At 37.3% G+C, this 21,205-nt stretch overlaps 1 protein-coding gene across 1 annotated transcript; it reads right to left on the reverse strand.

The window, feature by feature from the left end:
- Nucleotides 1–8,378: 8,378 nt before the first annotated feature.
- Nucleotides 8,379–20,125, reverse strand: mchr2 (melanin concentrating hormone receptor 2; the record flags this gene model as incomplete). Its single annotated transcript, XM_079836635.1, has 5 exons — nucleotides 8,379–8,691; nucleotides 10,040–10,159; nucleotides 10,700–10,894; nucleotides 18,827–19,036; nucleotides 19,911–20,125. The coding sequence occupies 5 exons, from the start codon at nucleotides 20,123–20,125 to the stop codon at nucleotides 8,379–8,381; spliced, it is 1,053 nt and encodes a 350-aa protein (XP_079692761.1).
- Nucleotides 20,126–21,205: the final 1,080 nt, after the last annotated feature.

A 21,205-nucleotide genomic window follows, 5' to 3' on the forward strand; every position in this document is an offset into this window, starting at 1 on the left:
CTGTAAATATAGGCCACTGCGAGTTCTCTCCTTTGATCTCTGTTTGCATTTCAACATCAAATGAGCGGACCTAACCTTCTCCTTGGGCCATTTAAATGATAATGTGTAGCAGGGACTGGTTTGGGCAGCCATTCATCTCAAGGTCAAGAGGGCGATCAGACTTGCTCTCTCTGGGTTAGCACAAGACAACAAATTTGTTTTTAACCAACCAAATGCACGCTGGAGTGTAGTTTTGCCTCTGTTTGATCGCATAAGAGATGCTTTGGCCGGAACTGGTCAACGAATGAAATGATTGACAGGTGATGAACCAAAGCTTACCTTAGGTTTCAATCACATTAGAGTAGAAATAATCATTCCCAATAACAATTGTGTAATGGCACACATCATAACATAAGAGCATGCATTTAAAACGATTCTAAACAATTTGTACTGAAAAGACAAACATACGTAGGCCTACTGCCACCTCAGTATAAAAACTAAGACAAACATGAAAAAGTTCAAATAACAAAGTTACAGTGTGATATAAAGTCAGTCACAATTACGAGAAAGTCGGATATATAGTCACACATTGTGAGAAACAAAGCCAAAATTGTGAGACAAAGACGCAACTTTAAAAAAAAAAGCACGATTTCAAAATGTATAAGAGATATAGAGTCGTAATAATGATAAACAGTAGAAATGATGAGACAGTATAATAGAGAAACATCACCATGCCTGATATAAATACGCAACTGCGAGATATAGTTATATTACAACTTATAAGGCAAAATTACAATAAACTATGATCCAAAATTATGAGAAATTCCACATAACAAGAAAACGTTGAATACCATAAAGGCGAAATTGAGAAATACCACACAGACTGATATAAATACTCAATTGCGAGACAAAGTCATATTATGAGAAAGTCACATTGGAAGATTTGATTTTTTTCCCCTCACAATTATGAGAAATAAAGTGCAATTGTGTGTTATATAAAGTCCAACCTCTGAGGCAGAAGCAGGCTTTCGTACAAACAATCTAGACCAGCCTATTAACAAGTACTACAAGCGCTTCAGAAATAGAGCATTACCAATGTTCATATACATATTTATAGCTATAACTGAATGTCATACACAGACAGGCAGCATTATCAAAGCAAATGCACACATTCTTCCTAAGAATCTCATGACTCACGCTACAACAGATTGCACATACAGGCAGCCAGAGCAAATCCAGTCGCCCCTTGAGCAGCAGGTAAGGAGATAAAATGCTGGCTGGATTTACATGCCACAAGTGATGCAGAGAAAGAGCCACCTCGCTCCACACTGCCACATCAAAGCTGGCCAGGTTATTAACGGGGCATGAAGAGCACTGGAGACCTCACTCATATCACACACATCACATCTCAGTGCGATTCAAAATGGACAACACACACACACACACACACACACACAATATTTTAAATGTCTAATTCTGACATTAATGTGAGGCCCTGACCACTGTTAATGCCTCTCACAATTCATTAAGCAACTTATTGGGCAAAAGATTCAAAATGCATGTTAATTTAATGGGGTTTCTGGTTAGGGGGAAATCATTAAAAAAAAGCTTTGATGTTCAAAAAACTTGGCAGTCAATCATTTTGCACTGAATTACAGCTTTAATGAAGAATGGAGAAACAATGAGGGATGCTATTGTTTCTAACACATGCATGTTAATGTCCCCCATTAGAATGCATGTAATCGTTTCAAAAACCATTAAAGCGGCCCGGCTCGTGTTCAGTACAGGTGATTTCTGTGCCCTTTGTCTTCTAATCTGCTTCTAAGGTTAATGTGATCATGTACATCCTAAACTGTGTGTTGCTAGATCAGTCCAAACTAACGGAGATAACGATAACTACATTAGCATCTGCACCAATGCACAATCATATTCTATTTACAGTATTATAAGAACACACTGCTTTAAATGCTCAAGCACTTTGGAGCAGAATGGGCAGAACTAAATCGTTATAGTTATCATCTTTGGTGTGAACGGGCCTTTACCCAAAAAAACAGTCTTGTAAGACTGAAGGGCAACAGACTTAACTCTACCAGGCAAGTACGCCCATGGCGGAAGCATTTCGACAAGATACATGACAACAGGTTAAAGCAATGCCCACCCACACTGACTCGATTAACATGCAAACAAACTCTGATGAGGCTGTTAAAACGACTTATAAGATGACAACATGATTACATTTTTCTCACTGAGTCGAAGAGTGGAAGCACGCTGACATTTATACAGGCAAACAGAAGTGATAGATTGAGGTCAGATGGAAAACGGTGTCTTATTTTGTCGCATTTTCAGCATGTGTTGATCCATCTGGAGTTGTGGAGGCTGGATAATCAGCACAAGCCACACAAGCATGTGCCGACATTGTGGGAGCGGGAAATGTGCAATGTGCACCATGCTTTTGCATAGTCAAATAACAACTCGGTCGAATCAACATTTTTGGTCCACTAAACATCACGGTTACCTCACACAAACTGAGAGACGTAGTTCTTATGTGGAAGAAAGAAACAGCCCCTTTATCTTAATAATATTTTTGCACTAAATAAACGCTTACAATTTTCCTAAAAATTCTCTCTTAAAGAGATACTTCACCCCAAAATGAAAATTCTGTAATTATTTACTCAACCTGATGTCATTCCAAACCTGTATGACTAGCATTGTTCTGTGGAAGATATTTTGAGAAATGGGTGAACTATCCCTTTAAGACTTGTGTACTGTCTCCATGTACATAACCTGGAAAAAAAGTCAGAAAAATAGCTTTATGCCTCCTTAAGTTCTTCAGAAAGAAAGTCAAGAAATTAAAACATGGCACTAAAAAAAAAAAAAAAAAAATACATATCTATCTACCACACATACATTGAACATAGGCATGTCTGGTTATGGATTAATGCCTTGGCCATACATTTAAGTGACCTGTAGCCGTCTGAATTCAGTGTCTTTGAGACAATATGAAGTGTATTAATGAATACAAACTAAAAGTAGGGCCCTGGTCGGCGTTTCTTGTGATGTCTTACAGTACTTTTATATTTGGTGTTGATGGGCATGCTGTATGCTTTACTGCATATTGTTAAAAATACCCTGAAAATCAATTCAAGTGGGAAATATTGAAAATATGACCCTTAAAAACCATTTTAGGAGTTAGGGAGTATGGGAAGTGCTCCTAATGTGAATGGACACCCAAAGATTTCAATTAAAACCAATAAACTGTTCACTTACCTTAGCTATAGGTGCCCACTGCTCAGTGTTTCAGCTGAGGTCATGTGCTTCCTTCCACACAATGATTAGGCCTAGTGTGGCCTACACAGCAATGCAACAATGTGTTTAAACTCTGGGTCAAATTGACTACATTTATGATTTTCACTCAATACCTGTGAGGCAGACAGTCCCACATTGATTCCACAAACACAAAGGCAACTCCAAGCTGAAGAAATACTGCAGTTGTGAGTTATTTCGAAATGTATCACGGACGAGCACAGCGCGGCTTCCAAGGGAGAAAGAAAAATTAATTAAACGAGACCTTACTTCGTGCTCACACTTGTCATCTTGTATCTCGGGCTTTTCAGCACCCTCGCTGCACACATAGCGAGAAGCCTGTTCCAATTAACAAAGAAGTTGTCAGACCTTTGATTCGCGCTTGGTTTCTTTGCGTGGTACCCGCCCGCGAAACAACAGGCTGTCGGGAAACCTGCGCGCACCATTGCCTCATAGGCGAAAACCTGTGCTTATCTCTTCACACAGGTTTCACAATGTACAGACACGTCCGGGAATATTAATCTTACATAAATACGATTAAATAACCGAGGTAATTTGTCAGAGAGCGAAACTGTCAGTGCTTAATTGTTTTACCGTTTTAAAGACTGGTGCTTGAAAATGTAATCGTGGAAATAAATGTAGAGGATGTCTGCGGAATGAAGCCCGCATAAAATAGCCTATTTTTTTTCTTTCTTAATTAATAAGCATACATCAAAAGCTCTTCTACGTAGGCCTACAGTTACATAATTATTTATTTAGATATGCCAGTGTAGACTACATAATATTCGCATAAGAAAGGTGAAAAAGTATTTAGGCCTGCTACTCATGCACAAAGAATGCACGTGAACATAGAGCTATATAGAAATGGAAGTCCTATTTTTAAATAATGATGGGTTTACTGTTAACTCTTTTAAGAATATCACATAAAATTAATAAATATTCCTACATGGAAATTAAATATTACGTTATTTGCAATTATTTGTTATCTCGCTAAGAGAAAAAAGTCCATAATAAATCAAATGGATAGGCCTACTATAAACTGTATTTCTCCACGACAATTTTACAGCAGTCGTTATCGTTTCATTGCGTTGAAAAGAAAAATAATATAATCTCACAGAATTAAGACATTACGAGTTTGTTAGCTACCAACGACAACAATGAAATATCCAATTTAGCGGTCATTCGACAATTTATTTTGTTAAATTGTTTAACAGGGAACCGTGTCATTTATTATTAAATGCAGCCTATCAGGCCAAAAATAATAAAATGATATAAGTGCATAAATACACTTAGACATATAGAGAGAGAAATATGATTTGCATGCAGTAAACACATAAACACATGCTGAACTGATTCGCTAAATATTTTGTAGTCCTATATATTTTGCCTCGTAAAAAAAAAAAAAAAAAAGACATCTGCAAACTCTAAGCTGGGAAAATTGTCAGCACATGCCCTCTACTGGTGAAGAATTTAACTACTTTTCTATGCCCAACAGATGTTTTTGTGTTCTGTCCAGTCTCCTCTAAAGTGAGAGATGGTGGTGTATGTATTGTAGGCTATACAAATATATGGCATTTTCTTTTTACAGTGACATACACAGGAAAATGGCTTCACTTGTCATACACTTTCACTACTGGACTACTAGAAAACAAAAAATTCTATTAATCTTCTTCTACCAAACATACAACTTATAATATGCCACAAAATAGAATTTTGAGGGAAAATTGACTGTAGGCTACAATAAAAAAGTTAACAAATAAAAAAAAGTAGCCTACTTTATGATATCAGACAGATTGTAATAACTCTTATTTACAATACAATAAATTATCTTGAATAAATGAAACAAAAGCCTGCGTGTGGAAAACACGACACAAACTGGCAGCCAAATTGTTGAGGTGTAAGTAACAAGGCCAGTGCCATATGAAGCAAGTCACAAACAAGGTCAAACAATGTCAGATTAGCAGCAGCAGCAGCAGCAGTCAGTCACCACGCTCAGACCAGAATGATGATTCAAAGTTTGAGAAAGAGAAAAATTATGTAATGCGGAAAATACAGAGCGAAGACTTTACATCATGTGCATAAGGTAAAAGTATCTTCCTGTCCTTGCAGAATCTTTATTTCTGCACTGAAATCACTGACAAAGTCAAAATCACAACAGTTTGTGACTTATATTATTGTATTGAATAGTATTATTGAAATGCTTGGTCTCAATAAGCTATGTTGACACTGAAACACTAATATTGATAAGTATTTGAACACATCAGTTGGTATTTTGCCTTTGGCTGGTTTACTAGGCCATAAAAGTGTGTGTGTGTGTGTGTGTGTGTGTGTGTGTGTGTGTGTGTGTGTGTGTGTGTGTGTGTGAGAGAGAGAGCATTGGGTGAGTTTCCAGCCATTGCTGCCAGGCATGCTTTAGGTCAGACGCGGTCCCTGTCTGTCTCTGGTCTGGTCAGAGAATTGATTCCACTCTGGGAGCTGGGCTGCCGCCAACAGATCCCTGCATCTCTGCCTGTCTGGTCAGTGACCTCGCTCTTTACAGCTGCCAGCCACTTCATTATGATGTCCAGTTTACACACCAGACAATCCCAAATGCCCTTAAAGGATTTCTGCACAACAGCAACCTTTTGTCACGAGCAATATTGATTTTTGCTTGTATGTAACAATGATAATGTAATGCACTCACACAAAATGAATGAAAACATGCTCACGTGCCTCAATACATTCGGTGCAGTGCAAAACAAGGTACTAAACACATTCCTGATATGCCAAATTTCCCTTAATAAAAACCTGTTGATAATACAATAAAACATAAGACAATAAAATATCACATTTTCAAAATGTCACATACAGTACAAACAAGATTAACCTGAAAACAGAGCCATATTGTATAGTACAATGAGGTCTACTTTATGCCATTGACACAGTTATTATAATTATCATGATCATCATTATTTATTTTCTCCAGTGATGATACTGCAGATTGCAAATTAATGCAATCTACAAATGCCAAAACTGCCCCTTTAATGAAATTCAGAATTCAGAATAGAAGAATAGAATGTCTTTCTCAGTATTGCAAATAACAATTCAAATGAGAATGTAAGGAAATATAATAATTTAAAAAAAAATCTGCATTAAAAAAATAAGTAGAAAAGTGAAGTTTGTCTAGACAAACTTTGAATGCTGGCTTGTTAAAGGTCCCATGGCATGAAATTTTCATTTTATGAGGTTTTTCAACATTAATATGAGTTCCCCTAGCCTGAATATTGTCCCCAAGTGGATAGAAATGTTGATCGGTGTAAACCCGAGTTCTGGCTGTCTCTCTCTGCCTTTGAGAAAATGACAGGCCAGACGAGCCAATCCTGAAGTCTCCTGGTTTGACGTCCAAGCAGGAACGGTTACCTCCCTTTCCTCCGCCCAGATAATCTGGCACGCCCATGCAAACGCTCGAGAGATCATTCCTTGTGAACGAGTGAATGCTGGCAGTTTCTCAGTGTTTGGATGTACAAATGAAAACAGAAGTCTTTTTTCAGTTCCTTCTGATCTGTGATCAGTGATTTCTTATGTGTAGCTAATTATTTATTATTCGTGCACACACTGCAGCTTCTCTCTCTCCCGACAGAGCGGTGTTTTCTATCTTGTGAGTCAGTGTTTTTGTACGTCCTCGTCGCGTCTATCGGTTCTAAAATGTGCATACAGTCATGAGTTTCTGCTCAACATCGGCCTCACACACGCCGAAGCTCGGGTTGCACTGGCCGTTGGCCTTCAACATCCCGACCCCCAGTACTGCATCTGGCCCACAGCGGAGGCACCAAACGCGGCGTGAGATTAAGCAGAAGGGGGGTAAGCGTGAGCATATTCGGGCTAGCCAGCCTAGCCCCACAATAAACTGGATTACATTCGATTACTGCTGTTGTGTCTTTGTTTGCGCTGTGTACTCAACGCGCGTCACTGACGCTTTTATTTTATTTTAAAAATAATGCTATTATCAACACTTACTTTTAACTCGTTCATCTCGACAGCTGTAATGGTACATTGCATGTGTTACAAAGTTAGTAATAATGATGAAGACGGACTCGGTGTGACTGGGACTCGTGTTTATTCAGAACTCTCAGATACAAACACAATAAACTCGCGCTGACTGACAGCGCTCTCATAACTCAGTAGTCACTATAAATAACTTTGTTAGCAATCGCTGAGCTCCATCTCTGGTACATTAGTGATGTCCGGTTCGCGAACGATCTTTCTTTTGAACCAGTTCTTTTTAGTGAACCGAATCAGTTCACCAAATCGGACTGAATCGTTCTAAACGGTTCGCGTCTCCAGTCAGCGCTGATCCATAATTTACTAAAGTTACTAACTTTCTGACATGAGTGACAGTCCCTCCGACTAGAAATAGACTAATAACCTGAAGTATATGCTGTAACTACAACAGTTCAGACATGCTGAGAACTGATGTGAAGTGAACTCAGGTCCATCCATCTCTCTGGCAGCAGCTCGTGCCTGCTCGTGCCTCGTAGACCAAGTTAAACCACGCCCCCTCCGCTCATTTAAAATGCAAAGATGTCAGCCAATCACAACAGTGGGCGTTTTTACTGAAGTCTCACAGCAGACACGCCTCTTGAAGCAGGGCATTCAGCAGTATTGAAAAAATGCCTTTTATTTCTAAATTATGACATTTTATGATGTAAAAGTCATACTAACAATATAAGTACACCTCAGGAAACATTATAAAATAATAGAAAAATGCCATGCCATGGGACCTTTAAAGCCTTTTTAAATAGTTTAAAATTGTTTGAAGGTTTATAGGCCTGATAGATAGATAGATTACTACAACTAAACAGTAGAGGGAGCTAAGACACCACAAAACATATAATAAATAACGGCACAATTACTACATAGTCCTATACTGTAAAAAGTGAAAGACATGCATGCATGCACATGTCAAACACCCCATGCCTCCTTTATGAAATCCCTCCAGTCCCAACAATTACAATCTAAGAAAAGAAAACAAATAGAAAGCTTTCCCCAACTTGCTATAAGACCAACAAAGGGCTCATCCGTTTACAGTGTTACTTGTGGTTCAGTGTGAATTCAGCTTAAAAACTGGAGCGGGGGGCCTGGATCTCCCGTTCCACACTTGGCATGCTGGGTGTATCCCGACAGACCAGCCTGTGACGGAAATGTCCGCTCAGCAGGATGTAGATGAAGGGGTTTATGCTGCTGGCGGCGTAGCTCAGGCACACGGACAGGTAGTAGCAGGTGTGATACGCTAATGAGGGGCGAGGTATGCTCAGGTTAACCAGCTGTAAGATGTGGTACGGCCCAACACTGACCAGGAACACCGCTACCAGAACCAGGACCATTTTAGTGAGACGGACCACACGCTCCCGAGGTAGGCTGGTGTTATACCTGAGAGAAAGCAGGGAATGCAGGTTTTGGTCAAACAGAATCTAGCCAAACCCTAAATCTAAATTTAGGGTTACATTAATCTAAAATCCTAAATATAGTAATTGCAGTTAGAGGAATAATCCACTGAAAAAAATGACATTTCTGTCATCATTTACTCACCCCCATGTCATACCAAACCTGTATGGCTTTCTTCCTCCACAAAAGAAGATATTTTGAAGAATGTTGATAACAAAACGTTTTGTTCCCATTGACTTCCATTGTATGAACAAAAAACTGTTTGGTTAACAACATTCTTCAAATGAACTTCGTTGTGTTCAGCAGAATAAAAAAGACATGCATACAGATTTGGAATGACATGAGAGTGGTTATATGCTGACAAAATTATCCCTTTAATATGTAAATTAACAATGCAAAATGTAAAGGAATTTTATGGTTAGATTGTGGATAACGGCATATACACTAATATTACAAAGCATGTTGCTTTGTTCAATGATCAATAACTTTGCTAATGCCAATGCAGTAAGTTTGTTTCTGCTTGTGCTGTGCTATACAACATACAGTCTATTAATTGTATAACACAAGTCAAATATAAACAGGTCATTTCCATTCACTCTAATTTATACCCTTTTTTTTAAAAAAAAGAACTTAAAATAAATAAGCACATTTCACTAAAAATATCAAATGAATTGTTTCATAGACTAAATAATTAAGGATATTTTACAGGTAGATTCCATTAAAAACAAGCCTTAAAATACTCAAAAATATTATGTGTAATATTGTTACCATAATTTATTTAAGTAAATAGCACATCATTTTTTCTACCCTACTCTGTGTGAAGTTATATGCAAGTTTACAACTTGTTGCCATGACAACATAATGCCATAAAACCTAAAAATTGTTAAAAAATGATTTAAATAGCATAACAGCATTACAATGTCACAAGACTTAAGCCTAGTCCCAGACTAAAGCAGTTTAAAGTGAAAGAAACTTGCATAGACATATCTTAAAATATGTCCATGCCATTGTTTTGTCTCAAGATGCACACCAGTAATGTATTTTTAAGAGAAAATTCTTATAAATCATGGTTTAGCGCATAAAAAATCTATATTGTCAATCTAAAATGAAAACATGAGCAGGATGATTCTCAAAGGGGACGTCGCATCTGACAACTTCATACAAGAAAAAGGGATTCATATTCACTTTGCAGAAGATATTCTCTTTTTGGATGGTGATTGAAATATTAATAAATGAAAACAGTGTAGACCTAGTTAGAACAGTAAAGCCACTGAATGGCGTCACAAGCAATATAATTTGTAGCTCATACTGGCTGTAACGAATGTAAATTCACCTGTGAGCCTTTTTGTTCTTGCGATACATTCTCCAGGAGTAGCAGAGAATCAGAATGTAGCAGGTGAGAATCAGAGGTAATGGCAGGAAGAAGGATGTCACAGTTTGGTAGAGTGTGTACCTATATGAGGAACATGAAGTCAATCGTATGAGAAAAGCATTAAAGCCTTTTTTTTCCCCTCTCTATACTTCGCTTAGTTTAATTAAACAAGAAGGATCGATTCCTCTGAGCATCAGACTTCTGTAAAAGCAGTTTTCTGGTGAAGTGTAAAATGTGCTGACTGAAAAGACAGAAAAGGTTTTATTGTGTTGCTTTTAAGTACTATGAACCTATGTGCCCTATGCTGAATGGCAGCTTCCACAGCAGATAACAGAAAACAAAATCCTTAAAAAAAAAGGATGCATTCTGAAAAACAGTCTGCAGGCTTTGTAGCAAAGTTCTCAAACAGAATGCTGAAAATGGGACTCAGTTGAAAACACACAATTTTTGGTGCAATTGTTCCTTTCATAGCATTTTTCAATAGAAGATTTTATCACAATAGAGGGATTCAAAACGTCAGAAGTCAAAGCAGAACTATGTCCATAAAAATAAGGGGTGAGAGATGGAATTATCAGGCCTGTGCAGAAGGCTGTACACAAGTACACAAGCAGAACCAATTACCAGAGCACCTCCTTGGGAGAGACCAGGTTAAGAGAACAGCTTTCCAACCCGTCCCTGAAGCGGATCACTTTGGCGTGAACCCAGGCTGGCAGAACCATGATGAAGGAGGCCGCCCACACGAACAGGTTAATACGAATCGTTCTGGATCTGGTCCTGAGACTCAACAGCCGAAATGGATGCACAAGGGCCAGGTATCTGGAGCACACAAATGAATGAACAATACAGTTTTTACCCCTCTTGTGTGTATTTCCACACAAAAAAATTGTCATTTGATAATTTATTTAGTTGGCTGACAACTATGAGAAACAAAATGTTTAATTTAAAAAAAGGCTTCCCATTCACCATTACTCTGCTTGTTAAGACACGGTCTGACATTTACAGTAAATGAATGACAGACAATCTTATTGCTTAATTAATTAATATCATCGTCTCAAACCCAAAATAAACCTCTTTTAAACAAAAGAGTAAACAGTGTCTGCTGCAGATGCTGCATTGCAGGAAATGAGGGTGTGCATGGACAGTCAACTGCAGCTTCCTGTCGATGTCCAAATAACACATTCCTGTTTTAGTAAATTCTACCTCAAAATTATGCATTATAATTCAGTGAGGGTTTATGAAAAAAAAGAAAATAATAAATGTTCATATAACAAGAGAACATATACCACTCCTTACTAAAAAGCACTCTTAAAAGTACCTAAGACCCTTAGGCTATTATACTCAGTGTTGGGAAGGTTAGAAATGTAATAGGTTACAGATTACAAGTTACCCTATTTAAAATGTAATAAGTGTAACTATTTCAATTACTTTATTAAAGTAATGAAACTGATTACATTTGATTAGTGAAGTTCCAAACGTAATTTAGGGAGGAGCGAGCCCATCTAATCTTCCAATCAACAGCCAACAGCCAGAGTATATAAACAGCTGCTTACCTCTCCTCAGTCTCAGATGTTCCAGCATCCCAACACCTCCCCAAACTCCACTTTTATCTTAGGTACCTTGCCCTACATCATTTTAGTCACTATGGGGGTATATCAGAGCTCGAGTTGAAACTGCTTCATCGAGCCCCTCATCAGTAGACAGCAAGCCAAATAATATTTTAAGATTATATGGGCAAACTAATTCGTTAACTTTTCTAAATTTCTAACGAAAGTTTTCAACTGTTTATCATTTTCAAACATTTAAACCAGGCAGCGTTAACCTCTAAAAAGCAGAGATAGTTTTTTGAAGGGAAAACATTGTACCATATAACTTTGTCTATGCTGTCGGAGCGATGAATGTTCAGGGAAACGCACAAGAAAGGGCAGATATTGAGCTGGAGACAGAGACCTAATATTGATTCATACTCAATGGCAAACCAAACAGACCCGACAGTGTAGCTGTCATAACATGCATGATATTGTTTTTTTATTTCATTTTTTAAGTTATATTCCACCTAAAATATTGTTTAGACTCAATGACCAATCGTTGTGTAGTTAAAGGTTTCAAAACACTGCTTCTTGAAGCTACGGAGAGTAATGAATCAGCGTGTTGAATCATGATTCGGATTGCGTGTCAAACTGCCAAACTGCTGAAATCATGTGACTCTGGTGCTCCGAACCACTGATTCGATTCGCTGATTCATAACGCTCCGAAGCTTCATGAAGCAGTGTTTTGAAATCGGCCATCAAGTCGTTATTTAGTTTTATTGGCGGACCAAAAATCTTGTTGCTTTATAATATTAATATTGAACCACTGTAGTCATGAACTGATTTAAATCTGTTTTTAGTACATTAATGAATATTGAGAGAGGAAATGTCATTGGCTATGCAGGCCTCATTGAGCCAACGGATTTCAACAAAAATACCTTGATTTGCGTTCCGAAGATTAACGAAGGTCTTACGGGTGTGGAACGGCATGAGGGTGAGTAAACAAAGAAGCTGACGAACAGCGGTCCTTTGAATCGGCTTTGGCCACGACTTGGAGTTAAGCTTTTCTTTGAGAAAAGAACAAAGAACGGCACTGAAGTCATTCTTAAGAAAAGAAGAAAACTAACGTTAGCTCGGCTTCACCTTCTTCTTTGCTCTGGTTGGTTGTGGCACTCATAGCGCTATCCAATTGCGTGCAGAGGGAATTTGAAAGACAATCGTTTATCCTGCCCCTCGGATTGAGCCCTGTCAATGGTGAGTTTCCAGACCCAACATCTTGATGTGGGTCTGGCTTGTCAGGCTAAGTGAAAACGGGACAAACTAATAAAGAGATTTGTCCACTAGGTGGCGTTTAAGGTTAATATTCATAGGAGATGCTTCCTCAGGTTTGACATTGAAACATTTTAATAGTTGACCAACATGTCCTGGGACCCAGAAAAAAAGTGTTTTGAATTTAGTATTTTTTCATGTCATTACATTGTTTAGAGCATAAGAAAAATGATATTTTATTCATATGTTATGATATGTCCTCTATAGTTGACACCAGGGGCCCGTTCTTCGTACCTCGCTAACTCAGTTAGCTGGATTTGATCGTTGACGATTTGGCATGATCTTGGATTGTTTGGTTCTTCGAAGCTCATCCTGGACTTGCTGTCATAGTAACAGGTCCGTAAACTTAAACCTACTCGGGAGCAGGCTTATTTCATGTAAACAGGATTAGATTGCATCTTGAGGTGATACTTAAAATCTGTCCCAGCCACTGCTACTTTATTACAAGAGTGCATTACTGAACCAGGGGCAATAATAATAATTTTAAATAATAATATAAAAATTTTATATTGTATATGTATATGAGAATGTATAATGTTGTGTATAATACTATAGACACAGCCACTTGATTGAGAGATTTATTTGTGATGGAATAATTACTTTATATAATTTTGTTTTTATTGGTTTACACACATGTTGTACAGTTAATCTGAGCCGTGCATTAAGTGATCACGGATATTATGGGAGTGGCTTGATCTTGACCCATAAGAAATTTAAATACTGTCACGTTACAAATCTGCTTCAAATTAAATTAAAAATTAAATTACAACATTGAAATAAAAATGTAAAGGGTGTACAAATACTGTATAAAATCGTGAATATAAATAATTGGTAATCATGTTAAAAAAAAAAAAAAAACCATTTATCATTTATCTATTATAACTTTTATGTTGGTTTGGTCGTTTGGCTGTTTCCTTATAAAGGTTCAGAAATTCGTGGGGGTTTTGTGTGTAATTTGTCAAGTTTTTTGCCAGGTGGCTTTTTAATTATATGATGTCATTACGTTGCTGTCTTGACGCCAGCCAATCGCTGCAATGCTGATCGTGGTTTCGAGTATCGATGCATCTGCCCTCTTCAGGGAAAAAAAGAACGCTCAGTAATCTTAGATCATTTAATCCAGATATTTTAATCCAATCCGCAAATTCGTTTGAAGAACCAAATTAGCCAGAGATCAGTTATCACGATTAAAAGATCTGGGATCTGTCAAATCATCTTAGATGTATTAAGCGAGGTACGAAGAACGGGCCCCTAGTGCCCGTTCTTCGTACCTCGCTAACTCAGTTAGCTGGATTTGATTGTTGACGATTTGGCATGATCTTGGATTGTTTGGTTCTTCGAAGCTCATCCTGGACTTGCTGTCATAGTAACAGGTCCGTAAACTTAAACCTGCTCGGGAGCAGGCTTATTTCATGTAAACAGGATTAGATTGCATCTTGAGGTGATAATTAAAATCTGTCCCAGCCACTGCTACTTTATTACAAGAGTGCATTACTGAACCAGGGGCAATAATAATAATTTTAAACAATAATATAAAAATGTTATATTGTATATGTATATGAGAATGTATAATACTATAGACACAGCCACTTGATTGAGCGATTTATTTGTGATGGAATATTACTTTATATAATTTTATTTTTATTGGTTTACACACATGTTGTACAGTTAATCTGAGCCGTGCAAGTAGGTGATCACGGATATTATGGGAGTGGCTTGATGCAGCGCAAGAGAGGATCATTTGATCTTGACCCATAAGAAACTTGAATACTGTCACGTTACAAATCTGCTTCAAATTGAATTAAAAATGTAATTACAACATTGAAATAAAAATGTAAAGGGTGTACAAATACTGTATAAAATCGTGAATATAAATAATTGGTAATCATGTAAAAAAAAAAAAAAAACATTTATCATTTATCTATTATAACTGTTATGTTGGTTTGGTCGTTTGGCTGTTTCCTTATAAAGGTTCAGAAATTCGTGGGGGTTTTTTGTGTGATTTGTCAAGTTTTTGCCAGGTGGCTTTTTAATTATATGATGTCATTACGTTGCTGTCTTGACGCCAGCCAATCGCTGCATTGCTGATCGTGGTTTCGAGTATCGTATCGATGCATCTGCCCTCTTCAGGGAAAAAAAGAACGCTCTGTAATCTTAGATCATTTAATCCAGATATTTTAATCCAATCCGCAAATTCGTTTGAAGAACCAAATTAGCAAGGGATCAGTTATCACGATTAAAATATCTGGGATCTGTCAAATCATCTTAGATGTATTAAGCGAGGTACGAAGAACGGGCCCCAGGACTGAGTTGTTTAAAAAATAAAATGACATGAAATTGCATGTATAGGCAAAAACAATGGGATTTATTTTTAATTCACCAATCAATTTTTAGGTTTCAGGATTTTTTTTAAACAAACTTTGTTTAAAGATGATTCTGACCTATGTTATGAAAGATATAATGAAATGCATTGATATACCATTTTACTTTATGAAATATGTGGATAAAATGGCCATACTTTTATCTATACGCTGCATCTAATTTGCATATTAATGTGTTCTTGGTGCAACATGTAATGAGAATAGAAGTGTAATAATGGGAGTAATAATTGGCAACATTTTCATAATATATTTCAAAGGAATATTGATATGTAATTTCTTTCCCTATTCACTTATGTCTCCAAAATGCCTGATAAACATGACTTAAGTCCTGTCGTCCACTACAGTAGACATTTATGAAATCAATGCCCTGTTTTGTAACAGAAAGTCACATTTTGATTAGAAACCCCATAACATTTTCCTGAGATGTTGATTTATAACAAACAATTTGAAAATTAATCCGATTTAAATTATAATTAAAAAATATTATCATATTTCCATAAGAGTGCTAAACATTAATGTCAGCCGTTTTTAAAGACCAAGAATTTGTTGTTGTCCTGATGAAACCTCCAAACATTTGGTCCCTCTGCAAAGCCCCGAATGTGCTCTTTACGGGACATCCAGACTGTGACATGTATGATGTCAGAGAAATTACCTAAAATATAATGTCCACTACAGTGGACAAAAGTCTATTCGTGGGTCCCAGGAGGTTAAACTGTTATATTTGTGCCCATTTCTGATTTCTGTATAAAATTATTTTTACATTTACAGCACTGAAGAGCATTTTTATCTCTCATGGTGGCAACTCTTAGACAGGTTGTAGCCTAAAGCTTTCAGTGGCAATGTGGATTGATATAATTGGCAGACATGAACAAGACCCAGCCAAAATGTATATGTGGGGCCCATATGGGTACGAAATGGGCTGAAAAATGGCCCCCCTATAGGATTGTCCGCGGGTTCCATAATGGCCCCATGTTAATTGCCCATATGGATTTCATATAGGATGGCACTTGCCACTAGGTGGGACCCAAGTGGGCAAAATGCAAAAGACCCATCTCGGTCCCAGCTTTAAAGCAGACAACATTTATATAACATTTTCATAAGTAACTATAATTTAATTTACACATTTTTTCTCAGTAACTGTAACTGATTAGTTACATTTCTTTTGTAATTAAATTACGTAACTCCGTTACATGTAACTAGTTACTAACCAACACTGATTATACTGTATGCATATCAGCATATAATTGGTTTGTCTTTCAATAGGCTACTATAGTGTTTATAAACAGTCAAGATCTTAAAGTTTTATTACTTTTGAAACAGTGAGGCTGCTCTAAGGTTCTTTGCGACATTAATGCATCTCAGGTTACAATTTCCTGTTGTCATTTGTTCATTGATGATATTTCGCTTTGGGTCAAACTGTTGTTCTTAAATGTGCTACACAAATGAATAATCATTTTGCTTGCCTGCTCTATATTTGTGGTAAGAGTGGCCTCTAGTGGTGGTGATATTACATTATATCAGCTCTACATGAAACGAATGCACTTTTGTTTTACATAGAAACATTACTGTTCTGTACTACTAGCCAGAGTTCAAAAACGGTATGCAATTTCCAATGGAGAAGCTTTATCAAAACCTAATGAACACCAACTAACAATTCAGTGACTATTCAGTCATTAACTTCATTGAGAATCCAACATAGGCCTACAGAAAACAAAATATGAAATCAAACTTTTGTCTCAAAACCTTGTTACTCAAAAATAGTTAGCTACTGGGATAAAGCCCTTATTATAGATTGTCCATGTGACAGACTGCCTCAGATCTCCTTTTCCTCTTCTTCTAATAACTCATAACCTGTGCTGCCTGCAGGGCAATTTTTGGGCAAATCCTGAGATTTCCATCTTCATTTCCATCTCTTCCAAACTACATTAGTTGTGGCGTGAACACAGCATAAACTAGTTTTTTTGGTGCAGGAGGAACTGTAAAAGGTGGCTGCTGTTTTGTATGAAAAAAATACACATGCTGACAGGCAGGCAGACCGAAAGCAATGGTTGGACGAACATTTTATGGTCCTACGCCTTCCACAGGTATCAGTTTCATCTGTAAATAGGCTACTGTAGTTTTGTCTTTGTGAACGTAGCTAAGTATTAAACGGCTAACAAATGTTAGCATTACTATCATCACTCAAAATACTGACTGTTAAAGGACATCATTATTATCCATTATAAAGTTACATTAGTAATTTTGCAGACAAACGTTCACATCGATTTATAGTAGTTAGGGAGGGATTGAGGGTAGACAATAACAAAAATATGAGTCGTCAAAATGCAATAACATGTTCAGTATTATGATATTTAAAAACAAAAAGATATCGTCATGATGTAGTTATTGTTGTATTAAGTTTGACATTCAGGCAATTTTGATTTTTAAACTATATTTGTGTAAATATAGCTTTGCTAAATCTTGGATATTTAATAATAATAATAATTTGTTACATTTATATAGTGCTTTTCTAGGCACTCAAAGCGCTTTACATATAGAAGGGGGGAATCTCCTCGACCACCACCAATATGCAGCATCCACCTGGATGATGCGACGGCAGCCATATTGTGCCAGAACGCCCACCACACACCAGATTATTGGTGGAGAGGAGACAGAGTGATGAAGCCAATCGTATGGGGATGATTAGGGGGCCATGATGGACAGGGGCCAATGGGCAAATTTGGCCAGGATGCCGGTGTTAGACCCCTACTCTTTATCGAAGGACATCCTGGGATTTTTAATGACCACAGAGAGTCAGGACCTCGGTTTAACGTCTCATCCGAAGGACGGGATTTAAGTAATTCTAAGAATTAATAAAGAAAAACATCTACACATTGTCCTAATGCAATACTTTGATTTTAACTTAATACATTTAGATTCTGTGCAAACAAATTACAATGGAGTGGTTGTTTTGCAACAAGGTGGAGACAGTTATGTTCATAAAAGTAGACCATGGTGAAAAAGTGACTGGTACAAGAAAAATAGCAAAAAAAGTACACACACACACACACGCAAGGAAGTGAAGGTGCAGTTCAAATGAGCTTAAATTATTTCGCATCACCCTAGCCTAAGGATTAACACCTTTTTTATGTGATGGCCATACAAAAATAGGGTTGTCCGTGGCCTGGATGATTGTGAGATTTCCTGGCCTGAATTTGAGTCCCAGTCCATCCGTGGATCTATGAATGCACTTTTGGCTTCACGTGCATCAATGTAATTGAGACAATAAAAGCATTTTGATTAGGGTAAAAAAAAAAAATCTATTTAGATTCGAATGATATGATAAAATTACCTACATTTCCTAAATTAAAATGACATATAAAAATTTACCACATATAAAATGTGTAGTGGGCGAATAATTGTGTATTTTTTATGGGAAAAAAACTATGTTTATTTTAATAAAGCTAAAGCTAGTTATTTGGAAATGTAATTATAGTCTTTCAAGATACCACATGACACCGTAACTGATCACAAACCTGTCAAGACTCATAGCGGTCATGACTGCAGCGCACGCCACCTGGTTGCAGTTATCAAGAGAGGTTATGATGGTGCAGAGGGTGCTCCCGAACACCCAGTGCCCCCCACGCGCCCACTGGTGAATGAGGAACGGCATGACCGTCACGTGCACCAGGTCGGCCACAGCCAAGTTCCCCATATACACATCTGGTACTGTCTTTTTGGCAGACCTGCAAAAAAGTACAAGAAAGAACTTGTTGTGATATGTGGTCCCTTGGTGATATACTGCTAAAGAAACAGACAGGAAATGTGAGGGAAACATCAAAAGTTGCAAGCATCAATAAACAGGGTTATATAATATCCGGTGAGTGACAGGAGTCCGAGGTCGGACTATTTCTTGAGGGAATACATCCACCTAAACAGTGACAATTCTCTGAGGAATTCCTCTGACAATAAACTAGCGTTACCTGTGCATTAAATGGTTTTATTGCACACCTCCAGCAAATAATTCTTTTTGTGAATTAAATCATTATCATTGAAACAAATCTAAAGGAAAAGAACTATGGCAAATAATATGTAATATTTCTTTAATCAGAGATTGTGCAAATGAAAAAAAATATCAAATGGAATGCTCTATTACTGCCGTATAAAAATAACTGCAAGAAAAATTTGCCAGATGTGCAATGTAGGCTATAGTGGCAAATTTCCATTTAATGCTTATTATAAAGCTATATCCAATTAATAAATCTATTAAATCCAATTACATCCTTTCAATGATTTCAGAAACCTTCATAAACATTTTTTATGATTCATTATGACCACATTTATTTTTATATCCTTTGGAATTTGCCATATTTCCGTGTGTTGCTAACCTTGCAGGCATGTAGAAAGAGAAAACCATTTACACCACCATTCAATGTAGAGTTATTGTGAAAGGATGGCTGTAGAATTTCATGGAACTGGTTATGTATTCCATAAGAAATAACTTATTTAACATGCCATGAAGTAAATGTATTGATTTTAAAATATACAAACAAATGCAAATAGACGTGTTTAAAAACAGAAGCAAAATAGTGAGGCTTCCCTATTAGCCTGTAAACCCACCTTAAAATAGTCACCAACACAAGAACATTTCCAACAAGCCCGGTGGAGCACAGAAATCCAATAAATGCAGGAAGGATTTTGGTTTCCGTGACGTGAACAATATTATAATATTCATCGGCGGGATATCCTACTGCTGTCTCATTAGCGCGCGTGCCGTTGTCTAATTTGAGCGTAAAGTTCCAAACAACAGGTTCCAACTCCACCATGGCGTTCATCATTCACGTTTCATTCTGATCGACGAGAATGTGTTGAAATGCGGTAACATCACACGTGGTTTTATGTCCATGGAAGGTCCTCGTGGGCTCCTTCAGCATCCTCATCATACCAGACAATGCGCACTGGTGTCTCCACTCGTATCAGCGCGCGCGCGCAGCCACCTTGTGAACAATCCATGACGCACTCCAACGTGGTATTATTGAAAGGTACCAAGGATTTTATTGTATCGCACATTCGGTTCTTCTTACAGATAAGACATTACTAAACCAATTGAACTGTTAACTTTATTTAACTTTATTGATTGGTTGTGTGTAATTATAGAAACATATCAGAAGACGTTCAAAATGTACACACAGACACACATAGGTGCATCTCAATAAATTAGAATGTCATGGAAAAGTTCATTTATTTCAGTAATTCAACTTAAAAGGTGAAACTAAAATATTATATAGACTTGTTACATGCAAAGTGAGATATTTCAAGCCCATATTTGTTATAATTATGATGATTATGGCTTACAGCTTATATGAAAACCCGAAATTCAAAATCTCAGAAAATTAGAATATTGTGAAAAGGTTCAGTATTGTAAAGCTCACTCTTATCAGGTAATTATTCTGCAAAGGGTTCCTGAGCCTTTAAATGGTCTCTCAGTCTGGTTCAGTAGAATTCACTATCATGGGGAAGACTGCTGACCTGACAGTTGTGCAGAAAACCACCATTGACACCTTCCAAAAGGAGGGTAAGCCTCAAAAGGTAATTGGAAAAGAGGTTGGATGTTCTCAATGTGCTGTATCAAAGCACATTAATAGAATGTTACCGTGGGGCAAAAAAGTATTTAGTCAGTGTAACGGTTAGATCCACTGGAGGCAAGTAGTTGGACCCAAATGCAGCTTTATTCCGAATTAAACATAAATCTTAACATAAATCAAAACAAGGACTTGGCATTAAACTATAACAACTCACCGACAGCGGGTTACAACATTCTATACTTGACAAAGACACATGGCAAACATGAGGGCTTAAATACACACACAGACTAATGACAAGACAAGTGACACCTGTGAACAGTGATGAGACAA

This window comes from Gobio gobio (assembly GCF_949357685.1).
Source record: "Gobio gobio genome assembly, chromosome: 15".
NCBI lineage: Eukaryota > Metazoa > Chordata > Actinopteri > Cypriniformes > Gobionidae > Gobio > Gobio gobio.